This window comes from Alternaria infectoria (genome assembly GCF_024043175.1).
Source record: "Alternaria infectoria strain BMP 0036 chromosome Unknown scaffold_6, whole genome shotgun sequence".
Taxonomy (NCBI): Eukaryota; Fungi; Ascomycota; class Dothideomycetes; order Pleosporales; family Pleosporaceae; genus Alternaria; species Alternaria infectoria.
The window spans coordinates 1,255,058-1,276,115 of NW_026250695.1; the positions used below are offsets into that span (position 1 = coordinate 1,255,058).

General features: G+C 52.5%; 8 protein-coding genes across 8 annotated transcripts; 4 read left to right on the forward strand and 4 right to left on the reverse strand.

The window, feature by feature from the left end:
* Nucleotides 1-372: 372 nt before the first annotated feature.
* Nucleotides 373-1,438, forward strand: J4E92_004723 (uncharacterized protein; the record flags this gene model as incomplete). Its single annotated transcript, XM_051496111.1, has 3 exons — nucleotides 373-540; nucleotides 626-913; nucleotides 989-1,438. 3 exons carry the CDS (start codon nucleotides 373-375, stop codon nucleotides 1,436-1,438), a joined length of 906 nt encoding a protein of 301 aa, XP_051353951.1.
* A 3,435-nt stretch (nucleotides 1,439-4,873) lies between these two features.
* Nucleotides 4,874-6,519, reverse strand: TCA9 (Succinate--CoA ligase [ADP-forming] subunit beta, mitochondrial; the record flags this gene model as incomplete). Its single annotated transcript, XM_051496112.1, has 6 exons — nucleotides 4,874-5,008; nucleotides 5,068-5,953; nucleotides 6,010-6,109; nucleotides 6,158-6,230; nucleotides 6,294-6,377; nucleotides 6,466-6,519. 6 exons carry the CDS (start codon nucleotides 6,517-6,519, stop codon nucleotides 4,874-4,876), a joined length of 1,332 nt encoding a protein of 443 aa, XP_051353952.1.
* Nucleotides 6,520-6,739: 220 nt separating this feature from the next.
* On the forward strand, nucleotides 6,740-7,524 carry J4E92_004725 (uncharacterized protein; the record flags this gene model as incomplete). Its single annotated transcript, XM_051496113.1, has 2 exons — nucleotides 6,740-6,924; nucleotides 6,975-7,524. 2 exons carry the CDS (start codon nucleotides 6,740-6,742, stop codon nucleotides 7,522-7,524), a joined length of 735 nt encoding a protein of 244 aa, XP_051353953.1.
* Nucleotides 7,525-7,683: 159 nt separating this feature from the next.
* J4E92_004726 (uncharacterized protein) lies at nucleotides 7,684-8,980 on the reverse strand (the record flags this gene model as incomplete). Its single annotated transcript, XM_051496114.1, has 2 exons — nucleotides 7,684-8,781; nucleotides 8,837-8,980. The coding sequence occupies 2 exons, from the start codon at nucleotides 8,978-8,980 to the stop codon at nucleotides 7,684-7,686; spliced, it is 1,242 nt and encodes a 413-aa protein (XP_051353954.1).
* A 581-nt stretch (nucleotides 8,981-9,561) lies between these two features.
* On the reverse strand, nucleotides 9,562-10,358 carry J4E92_004727 (uncharacterized protein; the record flags this gene model as incomplete). Its single annotated transcript, XM_051496115.1, has 5 exons — nucleotides 9,562-9,825; nucleotides 9,875-9,946; nucleotides 10,002-10,066; nucleotides 10,158-10,178; nucleotides 10,355-10,358. The coding sequence occupies 5 exons, from the start codon at nucleotides 10,356-10,358 to the stop codon at nucleotides 9,562-9,564; spliced, it is 426 nt and encodes a 141-aa protein (XP_051353955.1).
* A 620-nt stretch (nucleotides 10,359-10,978) lies between these two features.
* Nucleotides 10,979-12,168, reverse strand: J4E92_004728 (uncharacterized protein; the record flags this gene model as incomplete). Its single annotated transcript, XM_051496116.1, has 4 exons — nucleotides 10,979-11,404; nucleotides 11,453-11,707; nucleotides 11,765-11,827; nucleotides 11,878-12,168. 4 exons carry the CDS (start codon nucleotides 12,166-12,168, stop codon nucleotides 10,979-10,981), a joined length of 1,035 nt encoding a protein of 344 aa, XP_051353956.1.
* Nucleotides 12,169-13,073: 905 nt separating this feature from the next.
* On the forward strand, nucleotides 13,074-14,392 carry J4E92_004729 (uncharacterized protein; the record flags this gene model as incomplete). Its single annotated transcript, XM_051496117.1, has 3 exons — nucleotides 13,074-13,285; nucleotides 13,337-13,994; nucleotides 14,042-14,392. 3 exons carry the CDS (start codon nucleotides 13,074-13,076, stop codon nucleotides 14,390-14,392), a joined length of 1,221 nt encoding a protein of 406 aa, XP_051353957.1.
* A 1,091-nt stretch (nucleotides 14,393-15,483) lies between these two features.
* J4E92_004730 (uncharacterized protein) lies at nucleotides 15,484-17,473 on the forward strand (the record flags this gene model as incomplete). The annotated part of the gene is made up of 2 exons (XM_051496118.1): nucleotides 15,484-15,597; nucleotides 15,650-17,473. 2 exons carry the CDS (start codon nucleotides 15,484-15,486, stop codon nucleotides 17,471-17,473), a joined length of 1,938 nt encoding a protein of 645 aa, XP_051353958.1.
* Nucleotides 17,474-21,058: the final 3,585 nt, after the last annotated feature.

Consider the following 21,058-nt stretch of genomic DNA (forward strand, 5'->3'; position numbering starts at 1 on the left):
CTCAGGTGAATGTCAAAAACAGGGTCCGCAATTCTACGCTAGTCTCTAAGCGGAGATGATCATCGCCTTCGTTCGCTCAAACATTCCCAACGGGCTTCGCTTGGGACGTTCCGCAACCTTAACACCTCACTGCCGACGCCCCGGTGCCAACATGCCAACGCTTTTATTACATGGTTTGCTATGACCAAGTCGTGCTTCATGGGTGGGGACACGACGAGGCGATTATCGCAGCCCGAATGCGGGGCCTCTGGCCCCAGAGCCTCGCATAAGTTAACACAGTGGACTGTGGTACTTCTAGACTCTGATTAGTATCTTTGCGTTATCTTGCTACAGCGTATTCTCCGTATCACCTGAATCCAAAGCACATTCACAATGGCCGACCTCAGCAAGCTTCCGAAGGACTTCTATGTCACGTCTATGCAGTTCACGAAGAATGCACACCAAGACGCGTACCCTGCCATCGATCCCAGTATCCCAGAGCATAGCCTGGCAGGAAAGGTAGCCGTCATCACTGGCGCTTCGCGTGGTATAGGAGCCATGGTATGTTGAAACAATTGACCGAAAACGCTCCCCTTTCGCCATGAATTCGCGTCATTATTGCGTCTGCTAAGACTTGGTCTCGCAGGCAATGGTACCTGCCTTCGTCAAGGCCGGTGTAAAGGGTGTTGCGTTGCTGGCATCCAACGCCGAAAAGCTCGCAGCTACTGAGAAATCGGTCAGAAAGGCGAACCCCAACATCGAAACGCTTACATACGCTCTCGACATTTCCGACACGAAAGGCGTCGAGGCCGCCTTCGAAGCGATCCGGCAGAAATTCGGCCACGCGGATGTCCTCGTCAACGCAGCCGGCGCCATGACTGGAGACGGACCGAAACTGCACGACACAGACCCCGATCAATGGTGGAGGAACTTCGTAAGATCCGTCCCGTTCGCTGCTCATCCCGCAGTGCCTGAGTCAAAAGCGCATGAACTGATACATCGATTGTAGGAGATCAACGGAAAAGGCAACTATCTGCTCATCCGCTCTTTCCTTCGCCTACTGCCCAGCCCCGATACACCTGCCACGATCGTCAACGTAAGCTCATGGCAGGCGTTCTTTACCGTTCCGCCGCTTGGCGCCTACTTCATGTCGAAGTTTATCCTCGACGCGTTGGCTACGTACGTCGCTGCGGAGTACCCGAATGTTACCGCCGTATCGATGCATCCGGGTCTTGTCGCGACCGATATGCTGCGCGAGCCTTTCCGGTCGCTCTTCAACCAAGATAGCCCCGAGCTTGTTGGTGGTACTGCTGTTTGGCTCTGTCAGGAAAAGGCGAAGTTCTTGAGTGGTCGCTTCATCGCTGCGAACTGGGATGTGGAGGATCTTCTTAGTCGCAAGGAAGAGATTGTGAAGGACGACTTGCTCAAGCTGACATTGAAAGGAGACTTCGGTGTATGAGTTCCGTAAGCAGCAACATCGTATGATAGACTTCAATGCTATGACAGAACTATCACGTTTTCGCTGATGTGCTGACTCATGTGAAAATGTGCAGTGGTGCCATACCAAACGTCGGTGCTCGGGGTGGCACTAGCGCACCGGAGAATTCTCCTCAACGTATAAACACCCTTCACTTAAGCTATATCTCTTCTTTCCACACCCAGCCGCAAATCTCACACAATCTTTAAAGCCATACATGCTGTTACAAAAGCTTTCGCGGCCTCAAAATGCGCCGTTCAGATTTCATGTTCTTTAGCACTTCAGAGGTCAGCGCGATTCACTCACTACCTCTGGTATCATTACACGAAAAACATCGCTTTGTAAAGTCATGTGTAAAGTTTTACATGCGCGAAAGGCCCAGCAAGTACCAGGATTTCTCAGGATACCTCCGCTGCTACACAAAGTCGAAAAGAAAGATCAAGTCAACGATGAGAGTACAAGCTTCATCATCATTGGGTCATGTCTGCGACCAGCTTGATCAACTACCAGAAAACACACTTGGAACGACTGATGTCGTTCTCTTTAACCATCAAATCCTACAACGGCACAACGCATGGGATCACCGAATGACTGATAATCTCACCCTCGCTGTGTCACTCATATACATCCTGCTCATGGGCGGTTTTAGTGCAGGGCTGAGTGCATAAACGCCTCTCTCGCGGGTGGACTACTCTTCCTTGAACAACACCTAATCTACGTGCTTACGAAAAGTGGTCCTGCTAGCTGGAATGGCGTTCTGTCGTCTTTTCTTCTCCGAAAAATCTATCTGCACAAACCGATGAGCATCTTTGAGCACCAGTCTCGGTCTCACAAAAGCCATCCCGCATAGCCATATGGTCGTGCATCTGCACTACAAGAACATGCCATGCTGAAGAGATGCGAAACTACCCGCCGTTTCGTGCGCTAACACTCAGTGAAGCTAAAAATCGTGATGGCTCAATACATGAGAGTTGGCGGTATAAATACTTCCCCGTTCTCTGCCACTCTTCTCCTTCCGCAACCTCGACTACGATATTTCTCCAAAATTCACAAAACAAGAGTACATGAGGAGCTGCCTGTGTCTCCGCCCATACACTGATCCAAAAACACGTACACTTTTGCGATGGCTTTCTCTCCCGTGAACAGATGAGAACAGCGACATATCGAGATGCGATGGCTTTGCATGAGCAAGACTAAAAGCAGCTGGGAACCTACATATGCTGAGCGTCCCGATGACTTCAACTCTTATACCTGGCTTCTGAGAACACAAGGCACTCATGCTGACTGAGCGCTTCCTCTAGCTTCTATAAACCCTCAAGTTGCCTGTCCTTCTACTTTCCTCTTATTACTCTTAAATCATTCATTTACTCCAAAACGAGCAAATGAACCATTCATGTTGTGCGCGGCTTTCTGCTTTTTCAAAACAACAGCATACATGCATATGAGCATTGCTTCTCCGACCTTTGCGAACACATTCAATACCCACAAGAAACGCCAAGAGTCATCCACCATGCGCGCCAAACGCTCAGTCGCGCATTACAAAACCTCGTCTCCGGCCCTTTCTGCCTCAAAGCTCCTCTTACTATCCGCACCGTCCGTGCATTCTCCAAAATATATTGACCAAGAAAAATGTTGTGTGCGACTGCTGCGCGTCTTCCAAAGTGATTGCCACCACTACCCATGAAAAGCGACTTTCCGATTTGAGTCTACATACCGAGTAGCAACAAAGACGATGTTCGTTCTACCGATGTGCGGGCAGATCATCTTCAAAGTAATATAAAAGTCTGCGCTCACGACTCTTTCCGGCCTTTGCATCTACACCTACGCCTCTTTCCAATTTTACTAAAATTCCACTGAAGACGCCGGCATGTTTTCGGTGCTGCCGTCTTCTCCAAAACACACTGGGGGCCAGACGATGAGAAGCTTGTCTGGACCCTTTTGCGAAGACATCGGAAACTAGAAATACCTAAAGAATGTGCACATGTGCACCTGCCAAGCCTCCTAAACATTATAAAAGCTCGCTTCTGGCCTCTTCTCGACTTTCTACCTACACTCGCAATCCTCTTGCGTTATCCAAAAACAAAGAGAATAGAGGCTTGGCCATGTTCCTCTGATTCAGAATATGGCGCTATTTCGACATGTGAGGATTGCTCCTCCAACCCCCAGAAAACATGCCGAGTACCACAAAGCCCTTGCTGCGCTGATCATATGGAGTGGGCAAGTGGACTGAAGTTACGTGTCTATGTATTCATGTCTCTTCTCTGGCCTTCTCCTAAACCTCAACTTCTACCTTGTTCTGTCCAAAAAGATCGTGCCTCTCGTGGGATGTTGGGCAAAGAGCCATCCCTCTATTCCAGAATGAGTTTGAGACTGCGATATGACAAGTACCCGTTCAACTATTCAAAAAGCATTTTGAGTATCGAAAAAGACGGCAGTACAGTACATGTGTAGCGCATGAGTCGCGACATGGGTATATAAACCCCCTCTCGCCTCTCCTCTGCTGTCTTCTGTACACCCGCTTTCACATTGCATACCCCAAAATATACAGAATTTACCACTGATGTCGTGCGAAGTGTCTCATCCCTCCCTTACTCAGAACCGGAAAAGTACTTTTCGGATGGGAATCGTCTTCCCAAACCCTCCATCAACACAAACACTACCAAAAGCGGGACATGAGAATATGATGTGCGGTCGACAGGTGGAACAATGGGTATAAATACCTCCGCTCGCCTCTCTTCTCCGTCTTACTTCAATATCCACACTTCCCTTCGTTTCTCCAAAACAAAGCCGTATTCTCTGGATGGGGTGTGCTACTGCGCTCCTCTCCAAAAATCTCATAAGTGTGGAATATGAGCTGTGCTCTTCTCTCCAAAAGAATACTTCGTCAAGTGGGAATGAGCAGTGCCCCCCTCTCCAAAACAATCCAACGAACTAGTAATGAGCCGTGCTCTTCTCAGAACTACAAGGTGCCAACCCATGTGGTGTGTGCTGTCGTGCCGTTGTCCAAAGTAGCACATAGAAAGACCAGATGCGGCGTGTCCGTTGGGGTGTTCCGCGCTGTTCCTAAAAGCCATCATGTCTACGCCGATGTTTCGTTCACTTAACCAACGAGCGTGTATACGATAATTGGGTTGGGGAACTGTTGTTTCGACCGGATCATAGTGTCGTGAAGATGGTGATCATCATCATCAGCAAGCTGGGTCAGTGGTCAAACATCGGCGGGGTAAGCTGTCAGCGTCTCGCACCACTCCTCACATCACCGCACACCAGATTCACACCGCCATACGCAGAAGAAAAGCATTCCAAGACCAACAAACTTTCATAAGACACACCGCTTGCTTAATTCGGCTTCCATCTATCTACAAACCTATCATGCACAAACGTGGTCAGCCAGCAAAGGGTTCATGCTGAAAGAGTTTAAATACCAAGAGTGAATTCGACACCGACGTCGATGTCGCGGGCCATCTTGACGACCTTTGAGAACTGGACGGACTTCTCAGCGGCGGCTTGGAGATCGTCGATGGAGAAGATCTTGAGGCCTGAGTCGTTGAGCTGGAACATGACGTGTTAGCATGACTGCATGTCAAATTTGTTGTTCTGGTGTAACTTACGAGCTTGTGAGCAGCCTCCATGTTGGTACCCTGCAACCTAGCAATAACAGGAGTCTTGAGGTTCATCTCGTTGACAACCTGGATGAGACCCTTGGCGATAGCGTCGCAACGGACGATACCACCGAAAATGTTGACGAAGATGGCAGTAACCTTGGGGTCGCTGGTGATCAAGTCGAACGCTTGCCTGATAGCCTCAGGTGTAGCACCACCACCAACGTCGAGGAAGTTAGCGGGCGCGCCGCCGTTCAGCTTGATGATGTCCATGGTGGCCATGGCGAGACCGGCACCGTTGACGAGGCAGCCAATGTCACCGTCGAGCTTGATGAAGTTGAGGCCAACCTTGGCGGCCTTGACTTCCTCGGGGTCCTCCTGGGTGATGTCCCTCCATTCGAAAACCTCCTTCTGGCGGAAGTCGGCGTTGTCGTCGAAGTTGAGCTTGGCGTCCATGGCGAGGACCTGGTGGTCGGTAGTCTCGGAGAGAGGGTTGATCTCAATCTGGGTAGCGTCCTTCTCCATGAAGACCCGGTACAGCTTCTGGATGGTGTCCTTGGCGTCCTCGATGCACTGCTCTGAGAAACCGAGCTCGGTCGCGATGTTGCGGGCAATGTCGTCGGTGACACCCTTGTGGATGTCGATGGGGGTGGTGATGATGGCCTCGGGGTGCTCCTTGGCAACAGTCTCAATGTCCATTCCACCTTGCGACGAAGCGACGATTACGGGTCCTTGTGAAGCGCGGTCCATGAGGATGGCGAGGTAGAACTCGCGGCGGGCGAACTTGCGGTCGACGATGAAGACGGAGTTGCAGAGCCGGCCGGCGGCTCCAGTTTGCTTGGTGATGAGCTTGTGGCCGATCATCTGGTCGGCGAGGATGGAGGCTTCGCGGGGACTGCATGTTGTGTTAGAGGGTGGCCGGGGTCGTGTTATGGTTGCGAAGTAGCATACGAGTAGACGACTCTGACACCGCCCTTGAAGCCATTGTCAAAGGTGCCCTTTCCACGGCCTCCAGCGAGAACCTGGGCCTTGATAACAGCATCCTCTCCGCCTGCGCGCATTAGCCCACGACTCTGCATTCACTCTTGCTGTCGCATACCAATCTCCTTGGCGATCTTCTCTGCCTCGGCGCCGCTGGTAGCGACACCACCCTTGGGCACGCCGATGCCGTACTGAAATTCGCATTAGATATCTGGACCCTCGAAATTGGTGGACATGCGGTGGAGTAATCGTACCGACTCGAGCAGGGCAGCGGACCTGTATTCGTGGATGGCGAGACCTCTCCTTTGCTGGACGACAGAGCGCTTCAGCGGTGTCTCCTAGGCCGTGTTAGCACTTGACCCCCCAATGTGGTGCACGCTGCGTAAGAGGCTTTCGCAGCTTTGCGGAGTAGGCCCGTGGACATACAGCAGCGGCGCGGACAGCGCGAGCCAGCGGCCGGGCGCGGGCAAAGTTGTACATGATGTCTGAGCGGCAGACACACGTGTGGGTATATAGAGGGGAGTTGGGAGGGGGTAAAGCTGGAGTGCACAGCTCCGTTGGTGTTGCGGCTTCACAGGGCTGTTGCGGACGTCTGCTAGCGCGCCGAGAATGAACCGGGTCCTCTCAAAAATATCGCGGCCGGGAACTTCTGTAACACCAAGCGACTGGACCTGATGCGCGTCGAAGTAATCGCGCAACCATGTCTAAACGGAATAATGAGGGCGATGTCATCGCAAATCGCATAAGTCTGCTCGAGGCAAAGGGTCAGAAACTCTTGGCGTCGCTCTATGGGTCGCGGCCGGATTGGGGCACTGCGGATGGTGATGCGAAAACACAAGTTGAAGACGATGATCAAGATCTGAAACAAAGTTACGCTCACGACAGGTAAACATGCGTTGTTGTGTTGCCGATCGCATCTCTAACAGTATCCCCAGAATCGGTGTTGGCGGCATAGTTCCTAAGGATATCGAAGATGGCAGCTTTACCAGCAGAATACGAACATCAGACGACAAACTTCTCCAACAACTGATTGGTAAAAAGAAAGCAAAAGCCCACATTACTGCGAAACAAGAAGCTGCGAGACCGAATGCAGCCTCAAAAGCTCAACATTACAAGAAGCTTGCTGCTAACAAAGAAGAGTCGGACGATGACGAAGAGGGAAGGGCTGCGACATTCAAATCTAAGAGACAGAAGAAGAAGGTGAAGCAAGAAGCGAAGCCGTCGGACAGCGACGACGAAGATGAAGAGACGAGAGCAAAGAGATTGGGAGGTGCCGCTGTGAAAGAAGAGGAGGATGTACCAAAGGAGGACGTAGCTACAGAAGCCCAGGTAGACGCGAAACCTATCAAGAAAGAAGAGGAGGGAGAGGAGGACGCAGAAGCCACCCAACCAGCACCCAAGAAAGCGAAGACAAAAGCGAAGAGCTTCCTCGACGAGATTCTAGCTGAGCGGTCAAAGAAGAAGAGTAAGAAAGGAAAGGCATAGAGGGCGATGAGCTTAAAGAGAGCGATGTGCATTCAGCAGCGTTAATATTTCCTTACTTTGATACCCAGTTGCCTCGGAGGGAGGTCCAGTGCAAAGGTCAAACAGCAAAATACCTTCAATCTAATATGGACGAGTTTTGATTCTCAGCTACGTCGTTGTCTACTCCCTAATAATCAAACTAGCCATGCCCATACCCGTCCCAATACACTTACTCAACACACCAACCTGCTCCCCACTCCTCCCCATCTCATTCAACAACGTAGCCAACATCCTACCACTCGTCGCACCCAGCGGATGTCCCAACGCAATAGCCCCTCCATTCGGATTCACCTTGTCCATCTTGCCTTCCAACCCCAGTGTCCTGATGCAATGCAACGCCTGACTAGCAAACGCCTCGTTGATCTCCCAGACATTCACATCAGATGTTTGCAGACCAGTGTAATCGAGCAGTTTGGGTATGGCTAACGCGGGTCCGACGCCCATTTCGTCAGGCGAACAGCCAACGACTTGTGTGCCCGCCCATTTGCCGATGATCTGGGATTCCAGACCGAGGGTTGTGGCCGTGGACCGACGCATCATCAGCGCTGCAGACGCGCCATCGGAGACTTGACTGCTGTTTCCCGCTGTGCTCGTTCCATCTTTGATAAACGCAGGTTTCATCTCCGCGAGTTTCTCGACCGTTGTTCCAGGCCTGATTCCATCGTCTTTTGTGACAGTGATGCTCTTGGTGTTCTCGGGGACTTCAGGCTCGATCCAGCGCGTGGTTACGGGTACGATTTCGTCGTCGAAGAGACCGCTTCTCCGTGCTTTGGCGGCGCGCTGTTGCGATTCGGCGGCAAAGGCGTCTTGGTCGGCGCGGCTGACGCCGTAGCGTGATGCGACGTTTTCGGAGGTTATGCCCATGGCCATTATGCAGTCTCTGGCTTCCTTCACGGGACTTTCTTTCATCTCGGGCCAGAGTTCGGTGGGCACGGCCCTGCTGCCGTAGTTTCGTGTCATGCTCTCCATGCCACCTGCAATGCCGACGTCTATTTGTCCTACGGCAATCGAGTTTGCGATTGAGGTTATGGCGGAGAGGCCGGATGCGCAGGCGCGGTTTACAGTGCTGAAGGAGGTTGTGGTGGGTATGCCGACGTGGTTCGCGGCCATGCGACCGGCTTTTGAGCCACCGAGCTCTGCGAGAACGGTGCCGACACATATATCGTCTATTTTTGCGGGGTCGAGATTGGGGAACTTGGCCATCGTGGCTTTGAGAACCTGAGATGCTGTTAGAACTCGGGTCTGTGTATTCCAGGTGCTGAGGATGGCATACCGCTCCTAGAAGCTCATGCTCATATGCATCGCGCAGTCCACCCTTCTTCGCTCTTGTGACTGGCGTGCGAAGTGCTGATAGGAAGACAACATCGTGGGGATTCTTTTGGAGAATGTTCTTGAGACCCTTCTGGATGAAAGCCATTGTGAAACGATGGACTGTGATGGAACGCTAAAGGACAGAGGAGGGTATCAAGAGGATAGGAGAGGCGAATTGAAGTAACGCCGATGCTTGCGAGTGAGAGACAGAATGTCCTGGCTTTTGCCGCGCGACGAGGCCATAGTCGTTGTAAGCTAAGCTCCAGGTCCGAGGAAGGCGTGGAGCTTCGCTTCGGCAAGTGAGCGCGGGGCGGAGGAATGGCGGCAAAGCTCTCTTCCGCGTCATGCACGGAAAACAAACCCGCCGCATGGAAAAGGCTTATGCATATGCACGATGATAGATATAATTCGAGACGCTGTAGGAGGCTGCAAAGAAGGCAAGTCGATTTTGAAGATTTAGCTCAATCTACCTGTGTAGAACTCGTGAGTAGCTACACTCCCAAAGACGACTGCGTCAAGCATCGATCCTCGATCCCATCCGCACTCATGTTGCCTCCGCCAAAATGCTCAAAACTCGTAAGAAAATCGCGTCAGTCGTGTTCAAAGTCGCTAAGACTCAGTGACTCTCTATGCATGCCCCCGAAGTCACCGGTGTGGTGAAATCTAGCCCAGGAGGGAGCGGATAGCCTACGCGGCGGGGTATACGAGACGGAAAACGTCGTTCAGAACGAACCAGTTGCCATCAGCGTTCTTGAGCTGGAAGGCCTGGGTGAAGCTCATTGGCTTGTCCTCGCCCGCAAGCTGTTCAGTATTAGTCAAGGCCGGATGTAACGATACATGGGAACGACTTGCCAAAAGCGCACCGGTGACGAGCACAAGGATACCGTCATCGGCGGAAGGCTGAGCGTCGACGGTGTCGGTACGGTGTTGTATCTGCTGGAATGGCAGGTTCTTCCCTGCATTAGCCCCGTCTCTGTTTTGTAGGCAGAATCGTCGTTACCTGGAGCTTCTCTACAATGGCAGCGGAACCCTGAGTGCCTTGCGCCTCAAAGGTGAGCATAGAAGTCTCCTTCTATAGCATTTGTCAGCCGACTGCTGCTTTGCGCACACGGTATTGAGTCGCATACGTAGAGGGCACCGAGACCAGCGCGGTTCTCATCGAAAGTCTTGTAGTAGAACTGAACGAACTGCTCTGGGGCAAGGGTCAGTCGCGGTTTGATGGATGGAGCGATCGTGGAGAGGATGTCGGCGGGGTTGTGCTTGCTGCATCTGGTGGTACATACGGGCGATGGCGTTGAAGTCGGCTGTGGAAGAGTCAGTTCTGCATTGTCCACATAAAGTTGCGACATGAACGTGAACATTGCACCACGTCTTAGATCTCCCACATCTTCCCAGTACAGCCTTGCGCCTACAACCGGAAGCTATGCACGTCCGCCGAGTGCGCATCGAGGCGGTGGTGGGGTAGTGGTAGGCAACTTACACATCTTTGCGGTTTCTCGAACGTGGCTTGTCTGATCAAGAAGAGAGCTGGCTACGGGGTGGCTGGGAGGTACGCGACGACGATAGAGCGATGTGATGTGGAATTCTCGAGAAAGTGTTTGGGCTTTTGCTGTCACTGCCCGCCATCGATGGGCTTCGTTGGTGGGGCAGCCGCTAGGCTTGGAACAGTTCGGCCCGGTTTTCAGCCGAAGCCTGCCATTTTCTTCGAGGCTTCGCGCCTGCTCTTTCCTCTCACACCAACGCTGGCCCATCAACAGCTTCATGCAGCACACATGTTGTGGCCAGCGTCGCGTCGCATTACTCATCGGTAAGTCATCACCATCTCCCCCAACTCCCTGCATTATGATGATCAACACAAACGATAACTTCCGAGTCAAAGACGGTGAAGTCCAAAAAATTTCAAGCTCAACAGGCTGATTGCCCATACACACTCTGTATTGTCTATTACACAGAGATTGCATATGCTAACATGTCTTCTTCAGATTGCCATGCACGCGACCGATGCTTTGCCGCTCAAACAAGCGCGCCGCCCAAATAGTGTACATAGCCAATCGAATACCGTTATTGCCATTCATCTATCCTTCCGAATAATCGATGCTACCATCTACAACCCCTTCTTCTGGAAAGACTTGACGGAGTCGACAATCGACTGCTCGAAGGTCTTGTACTTGAGGCCGAGGATGTCGATGGAGCGCTTGTTGTTGTATGTGTAGAGGCCCTTCTCAGGTGTGCCTTCTGGGTAGTCGCCGCCGGGTGTTGAGTCGCTCGGCAGGTCCTTGAAGTCGGGGAAGTTCTTCTTGATGATCTGGCATAGCTCCTTGTTGGAGAAGTATCCGGCCGTGACGAAGAAACGCTTGTTGGCTGCGTCTGGCTTCTCGAACGCAGCTACGTGTGCCTCTGCGACGTCGCGAACATCCACCCACAGATGTACACCGCTGGGCGGGATCTCGTCCTTGAATTTTCCTTGTGCTGCTGATAGGATGCGCTGGTTCGAGGTGTTCATGTTGTCGAGGCTGTCAAGAGCGTGGACCTTGGTTCATGTTAGCGGTTGTATTGGAGAGTGTATCGCAATACTTACAATTGGTCCGAATACCATCGGTGGGTTGATCGTGGAGACGGTGAAGTTGGGCTTCTCCTTCTCAACAAATTCCCACGCAGCCTTCTCAGCAAAAGTCTTACTTGCTCTGTATCCCATCATTGGGTTCTCTGTGGCCTCTTCTTGTGTGATAGGGTTCCAGTCGTCCTCGGAGTATGCGTGTCCTGGCCAGAAACCTTTGCTTCCATTTACGATGGCGGCGAACGAGGATGTGATGACGACGTTCTTGACGGAGGGCTACATGCTGTCATTAGCATGCGAATGAAAGTTGTGCACTCTTCAGATCCAACATACCGCGCTCTTCTTGATCGACTTCAAGATGCCAGTTGTTCCAACGACAGCAGGGTCAATCAGGTCCTTCGTCGTGTTAGCGAGCTGATCAATCATAACATCCTAGGCGCACTCACTTTCTGAACATCAGTGACATTGAAGTGGAACGGGCTAGCAGTGTGAAGCACAGCCTCGAATGGAGGGTCTGAGATAACAGCCTTCTCGAAAGCATCTGGTTGAGCGATATCCGGAACAATCGCGAAGCTCAATTGGCCCTTGTCAACGTAGCTCTTGTATGATTCCTTGATCTTGTCCGCCTTCTCCTGGGTGCGCACCGTGGTGACTACACTGTGTCCATGGTCCAGGAGGATATCGAGGGTGTGCGCAGCGATGAAGCCGCTTCCTCCTGTGAGTAGTACTCTTGTCATATTGTTCGTAGGTAGTAAAGTCTGGTGTTTAGGTGTTTTGGGCGTCGAAGTCTAGACTTGAAGCTGTGCGGGAATGACAGCATATATGTAGCTATGACATCCCACCTAGCGCGGGGTAGAGCTTCCCCGAAGTTCGGATTTACTCTCCTTCGCCGTTGTAACTGCCGCCGTCGCTTACGAAACTTGCGTTCGTTCGTGGCTATATCCGCGGCTCGTTCTCCAGAGTATTGCGTCATGCCCGTCATTCATCGATGGGATACTTTTGGTGGGGCATACTGCGTCTTCGTGTCGCCTGCTCGTGGTACAGCGAACAATTGCTGATCTGCAGCTTCCGGTCTCTTCGGTTTTCCAAAGGGACTGTGGACCTCCCAATAAACCCCACAGCATAGCCATATCTTCATGTTCCACTGGTCGAAGCTGCCTTTCCACGCCTTGCGCGCCTGCACACCCAGAATGTGTTCGCGGATTTCTCGTACGTTGCGATGATTTGGAAACCGACAGCGCGCAATCGCAGCTGAGGTGTAGTCGTGTGAGGAAATAATGACTTGGAAGCTCGCGGCTTCAAAGTCTCCTTGTAACCACATGGCTCTCGGCGTCACATCGGGTGGCGCGCCTCTTATCGAGCAAGGGCCCCACCATAGCTTGAGATGCCTCCCACATGGCTTACCCGCCACCCTCAATTACTCTTCCAATCCCATCGACGCTCCATCCTCTAAGCCTCGCTTAGCTGCTCCCGGCGTCTGAACATGGATATGTCGGGGCTGAGAAAGGGTCCAACGGTCATTAATGAGCGGCGTGTGATTGCGGGGCAAGTGGACATGATGAGGGGCAAAGTTTTCTTCTGTTCAATTGCTTCGTTCTGATTACTCGTTCTTTCCTGAGCTATTCATACTATCGCATTGAAGATGTCGTCACTCAAGAGAAGCCCTCCATTCCGCGCCGAGCACGTTGGCTCATTGCTCCGCCCACAGGAGCTTGTGCAGAAGCGCTACGATGTTGCCTCTGGTAAATCAAAGCCAGAGGAGCTCGTTCCTTTGGAGGACAAGTCTGTCGCAGAAGTCGTCAAGTTCCAGCAAGACTGTGGGCTGAAGGTTGTGTCGAGCGGAGAGTACACTAGGTCAATAGTCCCGACGCTGCTAGTCCGAGTCTAGACTGACCATTCATGCAGGCATATGTTCTGGGGCACCTTTTTCGAAACACTTCATGGCATGAAGGAACTCCAGCTTGGCGTTTTGAAGGGCTACAACAAGGACATGTTCCGCGCCTATGCGCCGGACGTCAAGTCTTTCATGGAAGCGAAGGAGGTGCCGAACCATGTCACCGTCTGTGTCGACAAGATCAAGCACCCTGGTACTTCAAGCAACCAGCGCGAGGTGGACCTGATGAAGAGCCTCTTACCCGAGAGCGAGTGGAAGAACATCAAGATCACTCTGATCTCGCCATCCTGGTACCACTTCCGTTACATGAGCGGGAGAGCCTACCCCAAGGAGGTCTATGCGAATGACGAGGAGTACTTCGAGGATGTCGCAAAGGCATACCAGGAGGAGCTCAAGATTCTCCACGCGCAGGGTATCAGGAACATCCAGATCGATGACCCCAACCTGGCCTACTTCTGCTCGGAAGACATGCTTGCAGGCTGGAAGGCTGACACAACTAACGAGAAGACTGCCGACCAGATGTTTGATGCCTATGTCAAGTTTTATAACAAGTGTTTCGAACGCCCTGCGGACATGCATCTCGGCATCCACCTGTGCCGCGGTAACTACGTAGGCAGCAGACATTTCTCTGAAGGCGCATACGACAACATCGCAAAGAAGATGTTCCAGGTATGTTCATCTTCTTGTTCACAATTATGAAATGCTGATCTTGGTAGGACTTGAACGTGGACACATACTATTTGGAATACGACACACCACGTGCCGGAGGATTCGAGCCGCTAGCGCATCTTCCCAAGCACAAGAATGTCGTGCTTGGTGTAATCACATCAAAATTCCCCAAGCTCGAGGACAAGGACGAGATGATCGCCAGGGTGAACCAGGCCGCTGATTGGATTGCAAAGGGCACCGGCCAATCGCGCGAGGACGCCATTCAGCAGTGCTGTGTCAGTCCACAATGCGGTTTCGCATCACACGCGGAAGGCAATTCGCTCGGTTACGAAGACATGAGGAAGAAGCTGCAACTCGTCAGGAGCATCGCCGATGCCGTGTGGCCGGGCCAACCATAGACGCGGGAATAACAGATAGGGGAGTTTTCGAGAAGGCGCAGGTACCGAGCGACAGAACGTAGGCCTTAACGCATGCGACTAGAACGAGCATTAGAAGGTGTTGTGGAGTCAGCCGAATGCCGAATTCAACATGGCGTTCGTACGGTGGGTGGAGTCGTAGTTGAGTCAGTTCACTCTGTGCCTCGTGGCGAAAAAGAAAAAGGCGGTTCCTGCGGCAGTGCATCTCGCACCACGTGGTATTCCGTCATCCTTCTCGGCGAAGAAGTCGGCAATCTACAGAACCACGTTATGTCCGTTCGCATCCATCGCAGTGCCTATCGTGAAGCCCAGGTCCAGAGAGCCTTCAATGCGCGTTGCTGCTAACACGTGTTAGGCGCTAGCGTCCGCTGTCCCTGGCCGTTGACTCCACACCCGTGGAGTTCCCTTCCGAAGCGGGAGGAACGTCCGGCAATTAGGAATAGGCAGACCAGGGTAAGCGTCCTTGACAGGAGAAATCATCATTTCCTGACCTGGACTTCTGGGTCGGTGCGGGACGCAACGGGGAAAGCGTTTTCACTCCGCGGATGCGTGTTGCCACAACTTCCGTGGATACCACGATGAACGGCGAAAGATTGAAAGCGACTGAAGCAGGCTATACACCTGCCGCTATGAGATGCGTTACTTCGAAAGAAATACGACCACCAACGCTACTGAGCTCACGGATCCATGAGCGCTATTGTCGGTCTCCAGATCCCAATGGTTCCGTCCCGTGGCGCAAATTGCAACCTGCAAGGTACCCTAGAAGGACCCGTATGATCTACGTGCCGGACCGAATGAAAGCATTGTTTTCCAGACCAAGAAGGGATCAACCACCGCGACTACTGAACACCACCTGTTTGGTAAGTATCTCGCCAATGGTTTTTCGTCCGAGGTAGAAGTCGTTCGGCATTGCAAGCCACCACCGGAAAATAGGGGGATGCCGACCTACGCGGTTCGTAAACGATATAAAGGTCAGCAAGGCTGCACAGGGTAGGATCAAGCAGGCCACTTTACAGCCTCTGTCATTCTTTCTTTAAATACCCACCCGAACAGCATAGTAATACCTAATCACCATGTTCTTCCCCCGCGTAATTGGCTACACAGTAGCAGCCTTCGCTTCCCTTGCGGTGGCTGTCGACCTCACTGGCTATGAATACGTAGTCGTCGGCTCTGGTGCAGGTGGTGGTGTAAGTTGAAGAATGCCTTACCAAATCCAACAGATACTGACTAGTTCTCCAGCCTCTGGCCGCTCGCCTCGCCCTTGCCGGTCACAAGACGCTTCTTATCGAAGCCGGTGACGATCAAGGTGCCAGCCAGAACTACACCATTCCTGCTTTCAACGCCAGGGTTTCCGAAGACCCCAACCTGAGCTGGAACTTCTACGTTAAGCACTACGCTGATGAGCAGCGCCAAGCTCGCGACTACAAGACCTCTTACGAGACTGTCGATGGAGGCGAGTACACCGGTCTCAGCCCACCTGAGGGCTCTACCATGAAGGGTACGCTTTACCCTCGTACCGGTACTCTCGGTGGATGCACAGCCCACAACGCTCTCATCGCCGTCTACCCCCACCAGTCCGACTTCGACAATGTTGCTGCCATCACTGGTGACGACTCGTGGTCAGCCAAGAACATGCGCAAGTACTTCGAGAAGCTCGAGCACAACCACTACCTCCTCCCCGGTCAGAAGGGTCACGGCTACGAGGGATGGCTCGGAACATCGTACGCACCCATTGACATCGTCACATCTGACCCCAAGCTTCTCAGCTTGGTTGGCGGTGCCGCTTTTGCCCTTTCCAACATGACCAACGCCATCGTCAACCTTGGTACTCTTATTGCTGGTGATGCCAACGCCGACACCGAGAGCCGTGACAAGTCCAACGCTCTCTACCAAATCCCTCTCTCCACCACCGACGGCAAGCGCACTGGATCCCGCGAGTTCGTTCTCGCTGTCCGTGACGCAAAGAACGAGGACGGCAGCAAGCAGTACCCTCTCGATGTCAGACTCAACTGCCACGTTACCAAGATCACCTTCGACCAGGACGTTACTCCTCCCCGCGCTACCGGTGTCGAGTTCCTTGACGGCCAGTACCTCTACAAGGCCAGCCCCAAGAACACCGGCGCAGCTGGTGAGCCCGGTTCTGCTACCGCTTCCAAGGAGGTCATCGTCGCCGGAGGAACCTACAACTCTCCCCAACTCCTCAAGCTCAGCGGTGTCGGCCCAGCCGACGAGCTGAACAAGTTCGACATCCCCGTCGTTGCTGACCTCCCCGGTGTCGGAACCAACCTCCAAGACCACTACGAGATCAACGTCCAGGGCAAGGCTCCTTCCGACTTCTCCGCCCTGAACGGCTGCACTTTCGGTAACACCGACGACGACGCCTGCATCGACCGCTGGGAGAAATCCATCCTCGGCAACCGCGGCATCTACGCTTCCCCCGGTCTCGGTGCCACCATGTTCTACAAGTCCAGCGTCTCCGAGCGCGACGAGTACGACATCTTCGCCTTCGGTGGCCCCGTCAACTTCCGCGGTTACTTCCCCGGCTACAGCTACAACGCCACCTCCGAGCACGACTGGTTCACCTGGGCCATCCTCAAGGCGCACCCGCGCAACAACGCTGGAACAGTTGCGCTCCGCTCTGCCGACCCTCTCGACGTCCCCGAGATCACTTACAACTACTTCGACACCGGTGTTGGCGACTACGAGAAGGATCTCACTGCCCTCACCGAGGCCGTCGACCTCGCCCGTGACTCTTTCAAGCGCCAACTCGTCCCCATTGACGAAGTCCTGCCCGGCAAGGACGCCAACACCCCCGAGAAGATTGCTCAGTACGCCAAGGACACTGCTTGGGGTCACCACTGCTCGTCTACCTGCCCCATTGGTGCTGACGACGATGAGATGGCTGTTCTTGACTCCAAGTTCCAGGTCCGTGGTGTTGCTGGATTGAGGGTTGTTGACGCTAGTGTTTTCCCTAAGATTCCTGGTACCTTCACTGCTGTGTCTACGTACATGGTTGCGGAGAAGGCGGCGGATGTTATTCTCGCTGCTGCTGAGGAGGCTTAGATGGGGGTGGGATTGGAGATGATCGCTTGTATATATTGATGATGTAGTGACTTGGTCATGAGAAGAATATGATATTGATTACACAGTTTGGTACTTGCTACGTTCCCTTAACCTCTTTACGCCTCATTCTGAGAGCTACGTAACTTAAGCTTGCTTGCTGTACGTTGTTCTACACTCCAACACTCGTCGAGACCATAACTGGCTTGTCGTAGTTTACAAGAAAGTCAAGGGGATCAGAGAATTTAATGCAGCTTGAGAATGAGTTTTATCTTTCCAGAAACTCGAATTTCTAAAAAAAAAAAAAGAAGCAATACATCAAGTGGTGGAGGCTGAACACTGCGGACCGGGTGGGGGGGGGGAGGGATGCATCGTCACGTGACCGGCACACTCCACATGCTGCCCGTGCCCAGGAGCAGCCAAAACCCATCAAGTCGGCTCAAGCTGTCGACATCATTTTTGGACTAACCACATCAAGTTAGAGCACACCAAATCGTTATGCGATTCCGCAAGTCTTCGCTGTAACGCCTTGAAACTCAAAATTTGAGCTGAAAATGAGCTCTCAAGACCTATTCAGACTCTACTACCTTTTCTCCGTTTTCGAAATCACTTTCTGGACGTTTGTTGTTGTGTTGTGCTCGATTCTGTACTCAGATTGACTAGAAAAGGCTTGGCGGCGGAGCTACGACCCCTTCGCCTCCGATGGCCGACCCCACCAACGTGAGTGAAGCCTACTTGTTCTGCGCCGGTGTGATTCTATCCAATCATCGCCCTGTATCTCATTGACTCCTTCTGACGCTGCCTCCAATGCGCGCTTTCTCGTCTGCCTTGCTAACACACGATTACGTCTAGTTTCTCGACGCAGCAACGACATCAGCCCAACCAGATTTTGTGAATTCCAGCGACGAAAGGTATTCGCAATTTTCTTCTAATAGAGCATCACGTACTGTAGCCTCACGTATCAGCCTGCAAGGGTGCTCCGTACAGTAACTGAGCTGCGTACGCAAAGCGTCAATTGCAGTAGCAGCTTTGATATCCACTCATACGGTACTGACAATACTACGCACTAGTAGCATCTGGAACGAAGCCGCTTCAGACGTCGATGGGCAGGATGCCTTATATCACGACGCTAACAATCCATATTCGGAGCCTGACAGCTTCTTCGATGTCGATGGTCACGTCCCGCAAGTCGATAGCTGGACCAGCTACTTTACCCAGGATATCCCGCACAATGGCTACGTTTCTCTAGGTGACATAGAACACGGCAACACTCTCAGTGTTTCTGTCACCGCTACGCAGCCGCCCCAGTCTCTTTTGAACGGCCAATATGGCGAAGACGTGCAAGATCAAAACAATTTGTCGAACGTTCGGTTTTCACATGATGTGTCTAGTGGCTACGATGCTGCTGAGGAATGCATGTATACAGATGTTCCCGGCTTTGACTTCGACATGCAAGGTTTGGAGTTCGCGTATGCAGGTACCATGGAACAGCCAGACGCCCATCTGCGGATCTTAACGTCGCCAAACGATTCATGTCAAATGCGTCCCAACCTGTCTGTATGTCAACACCGAGTGCAAATCGTTCGGCGCTGGCTTTCCGATCATGCATTTCGACCTTATCCCACCCCAACAGAGAAAGCGGCGCTTGCTGCATCTGCCGGATGCTCTGAGCATCAACTCAATGTCTGTTTCAGGAATCTTCGGGCCCGTGAAAAGCATAGTAAGCTTGTACGTCATGTTCCCATTACCCCTCTAATAATGCATCTAGTATTTGAAGGCAATTCCAACATAGGAGATGGCAGTAGTTCCACCGATACTAGGCTGCGCGCCGATATGTCGCCTCAGTCAAGCTACGCACAACCTGGCTTAGTTTCTTGCGCTGACGAACCGCCCGCAACGAACACGAGCGACAGCAGTCCATGGCCTTCATCGTCTGATTCAGGCTGTCCTACTTCAGATCACAATCAAGATGCTGAAACTCATGTCTTCCAATCTTCTGAAGCAGAATCAGCGCATCGGGTACCCTTCAGCGTGTCCGCTCCAAAGCGTAAAGGCCGGAGGTACCACGCTCAGAGACAACGACACGGCACGAGCGAACACCTGTCTTGTGCGACACAGAATACAACCTCTTCTTCTAATCTCCAAGAACTCGACAAAAGGTTTCCTTGCACTGTATGTGTCAAGGCCTTCAAAGACGCTTCGGGGTGGAAGAGGCATGAGGCTAGTGTGCACGGCTATAACGATCGGGAATGGATATGCGTGTTGACTGACGCTTTCAAACTGCAGGCTGAATGTGTCTTCTGCTTGGAGCCAATGGATGCGATCGACCATCTTGACAAGCATGCAATCGATCCTTGTTCGCACAAGTGCACCGCCGAACGTAGTTTTCCTCGAAAGGATCTTCTCAAACAGCACATCTTGCTTGCGCATCTCGCAGATGCACCTGCGTCGAACAAGAAGAGATTCGAGGTACCTAAGGAATGGTCAAGAGAATTGAAGATGTCGCCTGGAGGACCTGGCTCGCGCTGGTGTGGGTTCTGCAGATGTATGCTTGAGACTACTGCGGAGAGGATGGATCATGTCGCGCAACACTTTCGCGACGGTCAGAAAGTTACGAGTTGGATTCGGATCTAAGGGGTCAATCGCTGGGTGTTTTCCGGTGTTTCTGTTACTGTGTCTTTTAGCGCACTTACGATCGTTGTCATGAACTTCACGAAATTACTTGATCATCTTCGCCTAATAAAATTCTTGGTAATTCTTTCAAGTGAATTTTGTCGCATCCGCTGCTCACTGTTCGTTATTTGGCTAAAGCCTGCGTTCTACGATCTTTTGCGCAGCTGCCCGGGTGGAACAACAGCCGAGTGCGAGTGCGCGGCTTTCAAGGTTCGCGACGCGGGGCTAGCGTGGAGCGCACGCGAGCGCGTCACCCAGCGCAGCCGATACCTAGGTACTCTCTGGTCTTCCGAGAAAGTGCATTGCCATGCAGTCATGCTATCAGCGTTTCGACCCAGCATCATACTGCGACATTCGGTCCGCGCTAATGCACGTCTTGTCGCGACCCAGGCCTCTCGAGCTCTCACCATAACGTGTCGGGGTAAATACAGCGCGCTCCCAGCCTCGTCAATAAGCCAACAAAACCAGGCGCACCGATCGACCGTGAGGACGTGTTCAAGTACACGAACGGGCGTTTCTTAGCAAATGAGAAGAAAGCGGTTGATCGTAGATATGTAACATTCGACATAGATCAGCTTTGCGCCGTAGCTGCGACTACTGGTGGGCGGCACTCGCGCGTCTGCGCGATCGACAAAATGGAAGGAGGATTTAGCAAAGCAGTTCTTTTGCGCAAAGAAGATGGCAGCGAGGTCGTTGCGAAGATACCTTTCCCTATCGCGGGGCCACCAAAGTACACCACGGCGTCGGAGGTGGCTGTTCTCAAATACCGTACGTCCTCGTTGTTCTGGAAAGCCTGCGTGACATCGGCTCATCCAATCGCTGTCGGCAGTAAACAAGTATACTCAAGTCCCAGCACCGAAAGTTTTAGCATGGAACGCTGATCGGTCAAACCCGGTCGGTGCTGAGTACATCATC